The sequence below is a fragment of the Octopus sinensis genome, linkage group LG10 (genome assembly GCF_006345805.1).
Source record: "Octopus sinensis linkage group LG10, ASM634580v1, whole genome shotgun sequence".
Classification (NCBI taxonomy): Eukaryota; Metazoa; Mollusca; class Cephalopoda; order Octopoda; family Octopodidae; genus Octopus; species Octopus sinensis.
Genome location: NC_043006.1, coordinates 101,953,936 through 101,969,828, shown reverse-complemented (window position 1 = coordinate 101,969,828; position 15,893 = coordinate 101,953,936). Strand labels below are relative to the sequence as shown.

Genomic DNA, 15,893 nt, shown 5'->3' with positions numbered 1-15,893 from the left:
CACGTATGCTCAAATATAACATTTCCTAAGCTAAACTGATACTCCATTCATCTAAAAAGTTATTATATATCAAAACATATAGCAATCTGCAACAAATCACATTTATTTTAGCGTAATATATATATATATATATAGATATATAGATATATATATATCTATATACCTACCTACCTACCTACATACATACATACAAACACAGACACACACATATATATATATGTATATTCATATGAGGATATGTGTGTGTGCTAGTGTTTTACCTCACTATACTGATTTCTGTAGAACCAATAGCAATATATATATTTCAGTTTTATTTCTCAACAGTCCATCATTTCAATGTACAAGACTCTATACAAGCAACAACATTTTTCCACCTAATTTGCATTTGTTAGCATTCTTTCTTTGTGTGAAGTCACTTGTACAAAGCACATACATTTATGGCAAAGTACATTTCTAATCTATAGCACATAAACCTATAAACTAGTAAGTAGCTTAGAAGACATATAGACATATTTTCACCATTTTGAATCACTCATCATTGGTTAGACTTTAACAATAACACAAAGACATATATATGTATATATACACAGATGCATAAGTAAATGTTTTTGCAATTACATCTCCATCACCCCCCCACACACACACCACAACCAATGCCAGCATGGAAAAATGGATGTAAAAGCTATGGAATATATACAAGTATGTGAGTGTATATAAGTAAACCATCTATCTATCTATCTATCTATCTATCTATCTATCTATCTACCTATCTAAATTAACTATTGCTTAACCATTTTCTCACATCGTCTCCGATGAAGGGATATAATAAATATTCTGGAAACGGTTGTAAGACCTTCTATTTATAGATGTTCTAAAATCTTCACAACCTTGGTTTTTTTTTTTATCTCATTCTGAAAAAAAATGTTTATATATATATATAAACAAGAGAGAGAGAGAGAGAGAAAGAGGCAGAGACAAAGAAAATGCCACTTGCATTTAAACACTATGCAAAAATATTCTTTTAAAAAACTTTTCTTTTAATTTTACCCAAATTTAATTGTTTTCCATACTTACAGTTGAAAAAGTTTCAATGACTAAAAGCAGTACTGAAATATTTTTTAGAAAGTTATTTTAGCATTTTCTATCTTTACTTTTTTTCCATATATATATATATATATATATATTATATATATATATATATACACATATATATATGTATGTATATATATATATATATATATATACATATACATACATACACACATATACACATATACAGACACACATCAAGAATATTTCCCCACAATATTGATATTACACAGTCCATGTGTCTGAAAGTGTTTCAAACTGACTTACCGTAAATGCTGTTCATAATTCCGGGGCCGATCAAGTTCTGCAAGAATTTTTTCACGAATACCGTCCCAGTACCCCTGAAAATAACATAGAAAAATGATTTTATGGATGATATATTTAAATTTTTCTAATGCTTTCTGAAACAATAAATGCATGTAGATGCTATTGTACTGAAAAGGTAGACTACACAGTTCAAACATTAGCAGTTTTTTGTAGTTTAATTAGATGTGGAACGGTAGAGCCCATAACATTTTGCAAGGCTTTCAAAATTGGTTGGGTGTAAAGAAAAAAATGGACTATGGCTCACAGGATATCCCTCAGGCTGGAGACCTGATCTGTGTGTCTTAAATGGAATGGACTCCACTGATGGTCAGATAGCATCCATCTGCTGCACTCACATAGCATCTGTTAAGTCAGTTTCATTCGCAATGCTAGAGTCAATCTGGACTTTAAGGAGAAGAAACTTGCTCAAGGTGCTGCATAATGGGATTGAAACTGGAACAACCATGATTACAAAAACTTCCTAATGACATAGTCATGACTGTGAGATTACATTAGGATAAAAGAGTACAATGAAGGCAAAGAAAGAGCTTCAACTTCCCATAATAAAAGTCAAGTCTAACAATTTCAAACAACTTACGATATTTTATTGTAACAGAACCTATAACACTCAAGTCAAAGAGGGAGCTTCTAAGTGACTCTTTGACCTGTAAAAATAGTAGCCAAATTTTCCTGAAATCACATCTTAAATAAAGGACATATTGTATGTGCAAATTGTAAGTGCCAATGTTAGAGCCTCTTCAAGATCATTCAGTTAAATCTTCTTAAACCTTTTAGCATTCAAATTTCCGTGTCCAGTATAACATTTATTTATTCATCCTGTTTTCAATAATGTATGCATTACCTAATAGCTTTGAGATTTCAATAATGTGATTGTTTATATTTACAATAATGTCGTAAGGTAAATGTGAGAGGCTGAATCTGGCCAGTGTGAACATAAAAGAAGTAGAATAGTTGGGCTGGATTGGCTTATTTAAATGCAATAGGGATAAGCTACACACAGCAGTCCAACAGTTTTATAAAAAATAAGGCAAAGTATAAGGTAGTACCACAAATGTTATATCTGAATATAAGCTCAGATGATAAAGGATGGAATGCTATTGATAAAATGCCTCTCAAATCAAGGCTAGTTTGGGATTAAATAACAACAGTAACTTATAATGTATCTTTGTTTAGTACTGTTTCTATATCCCTTTCTTTCCCCACTGAACCTAATAATTTTATCATCTTGTCTAACATCCCCATGTCATAACTGTTTCTTTTGCCCAACTTATACTAAATATATTTATTAACCTTTCTTTCTTTGTCACTAGATCTGTCTGGAACTGCTAACCTTAAATCTCTAATTACTAAACTGGACACAGATTCACCTTCACAAATTGGACATCAAAACAAATTGTTTAACCTTAACTATTAACTTGATGTTAACAGCACACAGTGATCCACTCTCATTACATAGGCAATGACCACAAATACTGAGACACCTTTATAAAGTGGACATTAACAACTGATACTGACCCACTCTCATAAAGCATGCTTTAAACCCATGTTTTGGCTCACTTTTACAAATTTGACATTAATCCTAGATGTTGCTGCAATTTCACAAACAGGGTGTTAACCCCAGAGACTGATCCACCTTTGTAAAGTGGTCGTTAAACCTAGGCAACGTCTATCTTCATAAAGTGGACACTGATCAGACATGGACATTAATACCAAATGATTTGTAAAGTGGACATTAACCATAAGTATTGATTTGTCTTAAACTGATCACAAGCCATGAATATTGATTCATTTCTAATAACTGGACATTAACCCATACATTGACTACCTTTAAGTATGTATTAAACTCAGGCAATGATTTAATCAATAAACAACAACTCAATGAGGTAGTCTGTATACAGTCACTTGGCCTGCAAGAAATAGCAGTTGAGTTTCCTTTAAATCACATTATTCCATTTAAAACCAAGGACATATTGAATAATGTGGTCTTTGATGTCCTACATCTGAATAAAAGATGAGATGGTTACAGTTAAGATGTCTTTGATCATAAGTCTGTTCAAGAAGTACTGACCTGAGGTCAGACAACTATACAGTCAATGAATAAAACTGAAATTAGCAGTTAAACTAGTTATAGTGAAATGAGTATTAGTTAGTAATAGGAGGGAAGCAATAAAGAGAAAAGCAGGTGAACATCAATTAGCAATCAAAAGCAAGACAGATTAAGTTTTAGAAGTGAAAAAACAAGAGTTGAATTTACAATATGAATTTGTATGACAAAAGAGTTGCGAAAATTGTGTGACTAAAAGCTAACAGCTAAGATTTTAATGAGAAAATTCCCTTCAGAGATTCATTGTCAAAAATAGAATTACACAATTGTGACTTTTGTCAAGTATCTTTAGATATTCTTCAGAGATTAATAAAGTAATTTACAGTATACACAACAAAATCAAGTACGTCAGTATAGCAAGTAATTACCAATATCATTCTGTTTTATGTTCATTGTATGCAAGCACTGTGCACATAGTCATAACCATATCTATCTGTATCTATTCAAACACACAGACATACATAAATTTTCAGACAAGAGATTTCAAATTAAACCTTCAGACACCAGACCACTTCAGACGAATTATACAGTGCTATGACTATGAAGAATTGCCATTGTGTGAAAGAGAGAAAACTGTGCTGGTATGGTCATATGATGTGAATGGACGAGGAGTGTTGATAGCTAAATGTGAAAGGAACCAGTGAAAGAGGAAGACTTAGGAAGATGTTGGCTGAGATGGTGAAGATTGACCAAGATGTTGAGCCTCTCAAAGGGCATGGCAGGGAAACTGAGATGAATGGTGATATGCTGTTCATCTTAGCAGACTTGTTCATCTTAGCAGAATTGAGGTCTTATCAGACTTTCCCCAACAACTTATCTTCTAACACACAGTTTTCGATAACTCTTCTGTCATCCTATACTCTTCACTCTTCCCTCGGCTGAATTAATATTCTCTGCACCCAAGTTTTATCTCTAAACATTTGCCACACCTTCTCCACTCAGGGCACTTACCTACACATCTACATTTTCTGTCTCATATTAACCTTGTACTTGGGCCTCACATCACATTCTCTCTCTCTCTCTCTCTTTCTCCCTCAAGGTGGGTAAGTCATATATTCACCTCTTCAGCAAGACACCTGCTCCTTGTCTCTCTATCATTGTTTGTTATCCCTTCATTCTATACCCCACTAAGTTGAGGGACCTTATCTTGCACTTACATACACACCCTTTGTAGGAAGAATTTTTCATTTTATTAATAGTTGTTTAATTACTAGACATGTAGGCCGATGCCAGCGCCGCCCCGACTGGCTTCTGTGCCGGTGGCACATAAAAAGCACCATCTGAACGTTGCCAGCTTGGCTGGCTTCCGTGCCACTGGCACGTTAAAAGCTCCAACCGATCGTGGCCGATGCCGGACCCCCCCTGGCACCTGTGCAGGTGGCACGTAAAAAGCACCCACTACACTCGCGGAGTGGTTGGCGTTAGGAAGGGCATCCAGCCGTAGAAACTCTGCCGGATCAGACTGGAGCCTGGAGCAGCTCCTGGCTTCCCAGATCCTGGTCAAACCGTCCAACCCGTGCTAGCGCGGAAAGCAGACGTTAAACGACGATGATGATGATGTAGCTCTAAGTTAATACTTATATTTGATGTGTTATTTTAATAATAAGCAGGTAATGGTCATATTGCACTAATGTTTCACTCTTGCCACTCATCTATTGATTGCTAGGCAGTATTTATGTATATAATGCTGTTAACATGGCTAGATTGAATGGTACTGCTTGGGTGTCAAAACTATGATGATATCTGTTAGGCAGCTGAAGGCAGAAATGTTTGTTAAATGTGCTTGTTTGTGAATCTTTTATATCTTGGGGCCTTGTTATTCTGAGTTGTTCTTTATTCTTGAAAGAGTAAACATATTTTTGGATTAATGGTTTATAGTGATTATGTATACTGACATTGTTTGATTGAATTCATGGATAATCTTATTGGACAAGGATAATACTTAATTGATAGTTTCTAGTTTTGGGAGATCTATATATGTATATATTTGTGTGTATGTGTGCGTGTGTGTGTACAGGTATGTGGTGAGAGAGAAAGAGAGATAAATAGCTAAATAGTCACGTATATACATAAACAGATGAACTACAAAGATACATGCGTACATACATCAACATATACATCAAACACATACAAACACCACACACACACACGCACACACACACACATGCATGCACACACACACATGCACACAATACTAAGGCTCCAAATTTCTTGAAATTGTGCTTTCTGCATTAGTTCTCTGAAGCAGTATCAAAGAGAACATTGTAACATTTACACATGAATGAGAGAATAAACACACTATATTCACATACGTACTTTCACTCTTCTAGGTATATTGCATGCATTTATACACTTACACATACAAGCATACACACACACGTGTGTGTATGCATGCATGTATGTGTAAATGCATACACACTTGTGTGTATGTGTGTGTGGGTGTGTGTAAATACATGTATGCATACGAGCATGTCGCAACATAAATATATATGGATTGACAACTGCAGTGAGCCTTTGTCTGAAAACTTTTATCCAGCACTTCAAAAGTCTACTTGATTTTTGATGTGTTAGTTCAACTTCAGAGCAATTTTCAAGATTTCCGAAAAGGATATTTGTTTCAAAAGCTGTTTCTGACACATACACCATTCACAAAACATTCAAAGAGAAAGCAAAATACAAAGAGGAAAAAAAAGTCAAACTAAAAATAAAACATAAAATGTAGATAAAATTAGCTGAAACAGATTAAATTTGATTTGTGGATATAGAATCATCTAATTATGTTTCAAATTCCACATGACCTGCACTTGACGTTTTAATTTCAGAATTGTGTGTGTGTCTGTGTGTGTGCACATGTTAGTGTCATTATCATTATATTTTGTCCACTCTCCATGCTCACATGGGTTGGAGTATACACACATCATATATACACCACATACATCATATATACACCACATACATCATATATATACCACATACATCATATATATACCACATACATCATATATACACCACATACATCATATATATACCACATACATCATATATACACCACATACATCATATATATACCACATACATCGTATATACACCACATACATCATATATACACCACATACATCATATATACAGCACACACATCATATATATACACCATACACAAACACACAAACACATACATTCATTTTATACACGCATGTTGGATAACTAATTTTTCACCCAAACTGATACAGGATTTTATTTTTGAATTGGCCTGAACGGAATAAATTACTGTCTGGTATCATTCAGAGCTAACTGCAAACACACACACACACACACACACACATGTCTAAAAATATGAAGGATTACCGATTGGTAGGACACAATACAATAGATGTCATTTATAGATTTCATTGAGATTACAAAGGTAAAGAAATGGAACTTTAGTTGTGTTGGCCAACATTAGTGATTAGTTGGGGTTTTTATTATGAGGTGATGGTAGAGTTGGTGGGGAAGAAAAAACTACGTAAGTCAGCTTTGTTTGACATGAAAAGAACAAAATGGCTGTTCATACAAATGATCACTGACCAAAATGTCAAAGAGAGTATTTAGAATGGATAGAAATAACAGAGCAGGATGATGATAATGAATATCATTTTGATGATGATGATAATAACTTCTTTCTTTGCCTCAAGATCAACAAAGAGAATAAAATATAAACAAGTTTATAACAATAGTCATTCTATCAGTATTATTATTGCTGTTGTTGTTGTTGCTGTTATTGTGGCTGCTAAAAAAGAACACAAAATAATTATAACTTAATAAAAAAGTATAATGATTGAAAATGTAAACACAAATTGCATAATCCATCCACACACACACAAGTACTTGTCTGCTATTTATCTTGAACTTGGGAGTACCTAAAGTTGCTTGTAATAATTTTACTATGGTAAAAAAAAAATGCATCCAATCTCCCCTGATTTTGCTGGGTTTTTGTTTTTTTTTATGTATTGTGATAAATCATTAGTGTTCTTTTCCTTAATGTCCTATTTTTTGCAGTTGTATCTAGTGTATAGTAATTAAATGTATATGGTTATTGAACAAAGCAGCTTCTGAAATGTACTAAATGTACTAAAATAAGAATTTATAAATACCTGGGTCACCAATCTCAATGTTTCTGCTGAAAACTGTAACTAAACTTTAGAAACATTTCCAAATTTGAATAGTTACAAATAAAGTCCAACTCGTACGACGAAGGAAAACAGACATTAAATGATGATGATAATGATGATGATATATTTGTAGGAATTTGGACCCAGAAAATTATCAGGTATGAGACATTGAAAGAATTGTTTGAGTCCTAAATTGCAAATTTGAGGTTTATAATCCAGCACAATTTAAATCATCAAGAAAACTCTCCTGAGAAAGAGAGAGAGAGAGAGAGAGAGAAGAGAGAGAGAGAGAGAGAGAGAGTGATGAGATATTATGATGATCAGTTAAGAAATTGCAGGGGGTTAGACCAAATCCTTAAGTATACCACAGTTTATTGCATGTGTTGTGAAAGTCCTATCAATACACACTACAATGAAGTGATGGGAGAGGAAACTTTCCATCCAAGAAATAAGAGACAGATGAAGCTGAAGAGTGAACAATTTTTAACAAGGAAGTTTTGTAAAAGCCCAGCTTGCATTTCAGGGACCCATTCATAATTTGCAAACTGTGAAATTCATGTTAGCCCATGAGCTAAGTCCTTATTTCTTCTTCTTGTGTTAATTGTTATTAATACAGTAACAAACACCTTCCGATCGTGGCCGTTCGCCAGCCTCGTCTGGCACCTGTGTCGGTGGCACATAAAATACACCATCCGAGCGTGGCCGTTCGCCAGCCTCGTCTGGCACCTGTGTTGGTGGCACATAAAAAGCACCCACTACACTCACGGAGTGGTTGGCGTTAGGAAGGGCATCCAGCTGTAGAAACATCGCCAGATCTGACTGGCCTGGTGCAGCCTTCGGGCTTCCCAGACCCCAGTTGAACCGTCCGACCCATGCTAGCATGGAAAGCGGACGTTAAACGATGATGATGATGATGATGACAGTGGTAACAAGTGGGTGGAGGTGTTAACCAAACTGGACAAAATACTTTACAGCATTTCTTTTGGCTTCTTATGTTCCCACTTAAAATCTTGTCACGGTCAACTTTGCTTTTCACCATTACGAGGCTCATAATTAATGACTTGGTGCCAAAATTTGGAACCATTATCTATTATATAAAATAGACCTGTGTGTGCGTGTATTCGCTTTCCACATGAAAATTGCTGCACAAATTGGTTCCATACTTGAGATGCATGAATAATTTGACTTTGGATACATAAAAGGGTCTTTATTTTATTTTTTTATTAAAAATAAATATTGCTTTATATAAGATTAACTTCTTCAAAAAGGTGTTTCAATGTCAATTTCCGGTACTGACATATCAACCATGGCTACCTAGACACACACATGTATGTCTGACGTAGCAGCTGTGGCTATCTATCTGTCTATTTATCTACCTACCTATATATCTATCTATCCATTTATCTAACTATCTATCTATCTCTCTCTCTTTCTCTATCTATCTATCTATCTATCTATCTATCTACCTATCTATCTACCTATCTATCCATTTATCTAACTATCTAACTATCTCTCTCTATCTCTATCTATCTATCTATCTATCCATTTATCTAACTATCTATCTATCTCTCTCTCTTTCTCTATCTATCTATCTATCTATCTATCTATCTATCTATCCATTTATCTAACTATCTCTCTTTCTCTCTCTCTCTCTTTCTCTATCTATCTATCTCTCTATCTATCTATCTATCTCTCTCTCTCTCTCTCTCTCTCTATCTATCTATCTATCTATCTGTTTGTCTGTCTGTCTATCAATTTAACTATGTGTGTGATTGCTTTACATGTGAAAACTGCTGCACAAATTAGTACCATATTTGGGAGGCACATTCCCTATCTAACTCATCGTACTTACTCTCTTTCTATCTCTTACTCTATCATTCTCTCTTCATTCTGTCAAGTATTCTGTCTTGTGTTTACCATTGTAATGACACCTGGTACCAAAAAAATTATTACAGCGACTTTCATTGTTTACAGTCTTCTGTACCTGTTTGTACCTTGGTGTGAAATAATTATTTTCCACGGGTTTTTATGAGTGCATTCATAGTATCTGACCTCCAAACCCACCACAAACCACTTTTTTCCAGAAAAGAAAGGAGGGGAGGGGTCAAAAAATGATATCACCATGAAATATTGGCAGGTTCTTTATTGCAAATAGCTGTTATGTGGTAGCAGGACATGCTAGAAATAGCAACCAAATCTTTCCTTTTCTGGAAGGGAAGGAGACATTTACATATGATTTTGATGTCATGTTCATTGAAAGTATGCAAAATAACCTAGAAAAGGAGAATAAAAACCTGCAAAACAAAACTTCATTGGTGGGAAACTCCAAGGTCACCACCACCCCTCTTCCCTTTTCTTTTCTGGTAAAAAGGGGTTTGCAGTGGGTTTGGAGGTCAGATACATTAAATGTGCTTGGAAAAACCCATGGAAAAATATTATTTCACACCGAAGAATAAACAGGTCCTTTACGAAATATTTACCTAGAAAGAAGGTGTCAAATTACACTACAAGCAAAGAGTACTGTGTTAAGGCTATGAGTTTATAACCTGAGCGAAACCGGGTCCTTCTGCTTGTTATTATTATTATTATTAAGGTGGTGAGCTGGCAGAATCGTTAGCACACCGAGCAAAATGCTTAGTGGCATTTTGTCTGTCTTTAAATTCTGAGTTCAAATTCTGCTGAGGTTGACGTTGCCTTTCATTCTTTCGGAGTCAATGAAATAAGTACCAGTTGAACACTGGGGTTGATGTAATCAACTTACCTCCTCCTCCAAAGTTTCAGGTTTTGTGGGTATTGTGGAAAGGATTATTATCATTATTATTATTATTATTCAGTAGTTTTATTTTTGTAGTGTGCTTTCACTTCACTACTGAGCGCAGCTCTGTGTGCCTTAGGTATGTGCTGTGATGCTCTGATGGTTATTGTATGGAAAGTGTTCTGCGTAGGATGTGTGCAGTGCCTAGTAGTGCAATTTTCTGTATGTTATATGTGTTTGTAAGTCCTGGTGTTTTTGTTATGTATTTGTCTGAATATTTTTTTATCATGCCTAATGCACCTACTATGATAGGAATTGTTTCTGTTTTTAGATTCCACATTCTGGTTACCTCTATTTCCAGGTCTATGTATTTTGAAAGTTTCTCCATTTCTTTTAGAGACACGTTGTCATCTGCCGGTATTGATACATCAATTAGAAAGCATTTTTTTTCTTCATGATCTCTGACAACTATATCTGATCTGTTGGCCTTATTATTATTTATTATTATTATTATTATATTATTATTGCTCTTATTATTATTATTATTATTACTATTACTATTATTATTATTATTATTATTATTATTAAGGCAGCAAGCTGGTAGAATTGTTAGCTTGCCAGGAAAAATATTTAGTGACATTTCATCCATCTTTACATTCTGTGTTCAAATTCTGCTGGGGTCAACTTTGCTTTTCATCCTTTTGGGGTTGATAAAGTACCAGTAGAACACTGAGGTCAATGTAACTGACTTAATCCCTCCCCAAAATTGCTGGCCTTGTGCCAAAATTTGAAACCATTATTTTCACTATTATTATTATTATGATGATGATGATGATTATTAAGGCAATGTGCTGGCAGAATCATTAGCATGCCAGACAAAAATTATAGTGGCATTTCTTCCAGCATTACTTTCCGAGTTCAAATTCCATTGAGGCTGACATTGCTTTTCATCCATTTGGGGTTAATAAAATAAATAACAGTTGAGCACTGGAGTCAATGTAATCAAATATTCCACTCTTCCAAAATTTCAGGCATTGTAACTACTGTAGGAAGGATTATTATTATTTTACACATCTTTAGCTTGTATTTCATGGGCCTATGTACTGAGAAACAAGCCTAATTAATAGTGCTTTTAGGAGATGGTAAGTTCTCTTGATTTTTTTAAACTCAAAGATCAAATTTGAAAACTTACCTTTCACTGATTCAGAATACAAATTTGTAAACTTTAGAGTCTTGTAAACTTTAGAGTACTTTTCTAATTCTAACAAGCCCTCAGTGAAAGGAGAGCAGGTGTTAAGTTTCAACAAAGGTAATGCATTCAAGTGACCTTTTTTTAAACAGTTGATTTACACCCATAATCTTATATTTAGTTCATTGCCTCAAAACTTACATTTAGTTTATTGTCTTATTTTGAAAGCTTCAAGTCCATTGCACCAACTATTAACCAAGAAATCCTGTCTTTAAGACATCAAGCTCAAAAACTATAAACTGTCAAATTGACTTCAAATGTTCAAATTCACAACTCAACACCTTTAACATTTAGTCAGCTAATTTCTTTCAAAAGCTGACATTGATTGTCCAGAACTCTACGGAACTTTTATTTGGCTTCATTCCCCCTCCCCGCCTCACTGATTGTAATGTCAGACAGATCAAGAGAATAGTCATTCCTTGTTAGAAGCTATTAGAAATTCTTACTCTCTATCTTATCTTATCCTTGTATGGTTTTATTGCAGCAACATTACTATGTTTATTATTTATTCATTGTAAGTTTTTTTTTTCTTTTTGTTTTAGCAATATAGTATTTTACCTTGTTTGATGATGTTTTTTCTTCTTCTTCTTTCTATTATTTCAGTTAACTTTCTCAGGATAATTCAATTATTCTGGGTGAAGAATTTTTTTGTAAATTACACCTTTCAGCTATTCTTATTAAGTAAAGCTACAGTATTGAAGTTTCCAAACCATATCTTTGCAATTATTTTATTTATACCAAGATACCAGATTATTTAGTATTTAAAAGTCAGAATGGTGGTTGTTTAGTAACAGGTCAGCACTGACTGAGCAGAACTATGATTAAATGTGTTTAAACCATCACTTTACCATTTAAAAAAAAAATTCCCATGTCTACAAAGTTCACTATGTCTTTCCTCCTTGAAAAGAAGTAACGTGGTATTTCAGAGTAATTTGATTGTTATTTTCAATAAGCTGAACTATCACACAGAGCTACCCAGAAAGTTTCCTAATATAGAGAGAATAGTAATTTATGCTCTTGCTTATCAATTACAGAGATCAGTGACACTGCCATTCATATTTTGTGATTGAGAAATATATTGAAAAATTATTTAAATCAATGACAGATGAATAATAATGATCAATCAGTATGACAGTTCAATGTTTTAATGACAAAGCACGATAAAACAAATATACCACGACAGAAAGTCAGTGGATAAATTTTCTGATGAGATAAGTTTTATCTTGGGTAGTGCATAAGTTAGTTATTGTTTTCAAACCAAACATACCTTCATTAATTTACTAGACCAATTGATTAGTACAGTAGATTAGTACAGGTATCCCTGACAAAATTCACTTAGCTAGATGATGTTTCTGGACAAGCTAACAATAATAATCCTTTTCTTCAACACAGTTCTGATAGAATTCAGCAGCAAGCACCAAATCACCAAACAACATTCTAAAACATGCAGTAATTCTAGTACCCTACATGCGAGTCACTGCTTGCATTCAGTCGATATATTCAACTCCACTGATATCAATTACTATTTATTTCATTGACTATAAGGAGATGAAAGGCTCCATTGACCAAAGCAAGATTTTTATCAGCAGGAGCTAAACCACACAGTCTGAATACACTACATGAAAGAATCAATTTATCTCCACCCTACTTCAACAAAGTGCTACTTGGTAATGACTTAATGAAAAGCAAAACTAAAAAGAATTTTCTTTTATCGAAACTTACTAATTTCATTGAGAGTCTCATGAATAATTTCAGTTGTTTTATAGCAACAGGTATACTTGGTAGTGCAAGTTTTTGATTACACACACTCATACATACATGTACATATACACACAAATACACATGCAAATACATACCCACACATATACATACATCATAAGTGTACTAATGCAGTTAATTCCTGATTATATTTCGTGTCAAATCTAAATTAAGACAAAGATCTTCAAATGAAGTTTTCAACTAATATGAGCATAATCACAGCTATATTAATAATCAGATGAAATAAAAGGAATCAACAAGCAACACGGAGAAACAGATGATTGATTCAATGCCTGCTTATGCAATTAATTCCGGCTAGCAGTTAGACCAGTATACTTTGAAATTAAATAATCATCGCATGGACATTCAGTGAAAGAAAAGCAAAGAGAAAAAAGTGTCATTAACTAGAATGCTTGATAACATTGGTTCCAAGATAAAGAGTCAGTCTTGCTTGATGGTTCTCTAGCAATATCAATATGAATTAATCAAATAGAGGCCAGTAATGTTGAGGGAACACTCTATTGAAACTCTAATAAATTGAATCAATAGCTTGTCAACAGCCTAATTAATCATTGGCAACTCAAGTGTGATTGTTACTACTTTAACATTCATTTGAAAACAACATCAACAACGACGGCAATGCAGCCACCAACAAAATGCCTAATGTTGAAAGGAGATGGAAGCTAGAACAATATTAGGTTAGAGTACTCTATTCCAGCATATCCAATCACATCCCAATTCTACAATTCAAACAATTTTATTCCACTTTGTGACACAGACTTACTAGGCAGTAACAGAGGTGTAAAAACCTATATTTCAAAGATGAAGCACTATGCTAAAATGTATTAAACATATGCATGCCCAAGTGCATTAGTGCATACAAATACATACACATACAAAAGTATATATACATGCATGCAAGCATATATATACACACACACATTATATACAGGCAGTCATGGCTGTGTGGTAAGAAACTTGCTTCCCAACTACATGGTTCTAAGTTCAGTCCTACTGCACAGTACTTTGGTCAAGTGACTTCTACTATAGACTTGGGCTGACCAAAGATTTGTGAGTGGATTTGGAAGATGAAAACTGAAAGGACGCCATCATATGTGTGTATGTGTGTGGGAGCTGGTCTCTCGCCACTGCTTGACAACCAGTGTTGGCACATTTACATCGCTGTAATTTAGCAGTTCAGCAAAAGAGACTAATAGAATAGGCACCAGGCTTAAAAACATAAGTACAGGGGTTGATTTGTTCAGCTAAAAATTCTTAAAGGCAGTGCCCCAGCATGGCTGCAGTCTAATGACTGAATTAAAAAATGATAAAAGACTAAAGTATATATAGATACAAGCATATACATATATACATACATATATATATATACATACATATATATACTACATATATATATATATATATATATACATATATATATATACATAATATATATACATACATATATATACATACATATATATACATACATATATATACATACATATATACATACATATATATACATACATATATATACTACATATATATACATACATATATATATATATATATATATAATATATATATATTATATATATATATATATATATATTTATATTTATACACACGCAATGATATATATATTGTATATATATATATATATTATATATATATATATATACAAATATACATGTATATTATCTTAACATCCCCTTTTCCATGCTAGTATGAATCATGTGGAATTCATTTAGGCAGATATCCTATGGCCTAATGCTGTTCTTGTCACAAACCCTCATCTATTCCTTTTTAGGAATAATATTTCCCTCACATCAGGCATGTTTTTACAGAATATTGTAAATTAATGAAATCTACCTACTAGGCTTCAGTTAGCCTGAGGCAATAGCAGAAGACTCTAGCTAAAGGTACCAGGTACCATGAAATGTGTGTGTGTGTGTGTGTGTGTGTGTGTATACACAGGTATAGGCATGGCTGCATTGTTAAAAGACTTGCTTCCGAGTCACATATTTTTGGATTCAAACCTCACTGCATGACATCATGGGTTTGTGTGCATGTAAATACATGCATGTATGTATATATAACCCCTTGTGATTCACAAGTTCTTTTGTATTGTGAGTTACAAGCAGATCCTTACTAGTGTTGCTAACGAGAAAAACTATCCAGTACTCTCTGTAAAGTGGTTAGCAAATCAAGAAGAGATGCTAAGGATTTGAAAAGATCCTTAAGTCTTGCTGAGGATAAGAAAACATCTTCTCACTTCAAAAATTGAATTCATGATCTTATGAGTCCAAGCCCAACAATGTAAGCAATAGGCCACATCCTTTCACACATATTATTCTTGTTTAATGTCTTTTCATAATGCTATGAATCTGTAGCATGATGTACCGAGACTCATTACTGCAAAGCCAAATATTCTAAAATCTACCTCTATATTCTCTCATG

At 33.8% G+C, this 15,893-nt stretch overlaps 1 protein-coding gene across 5 annotated transcripts in view; it reads right to left on the bottom strand.

The window, feature by feature from the left end:
- The window catches only part of LOC115216731 (N-acetylated-alpha-linked acidic dipeptidase 2), a 1,056,093-nt gene that overhangs the window by 411,082 nt on the left and 629,118 nt on the right, over positions 1–15,893 (bottom strand). For all 5 annotated transcript variants that reach the window (XM_029786272.2, XM_029786273.2, XM_029786274.2 and 2 more), the window contains one exon: positions 1,357–1,430. In XM_029786272.2, coding sequence (XP_029642132.1) covers positions 1,357–1,430 — 74 coding nt within the window. The remainder of the gene's footprint in view (positions 1–1,356; positions 1,431–15,893) is intronic.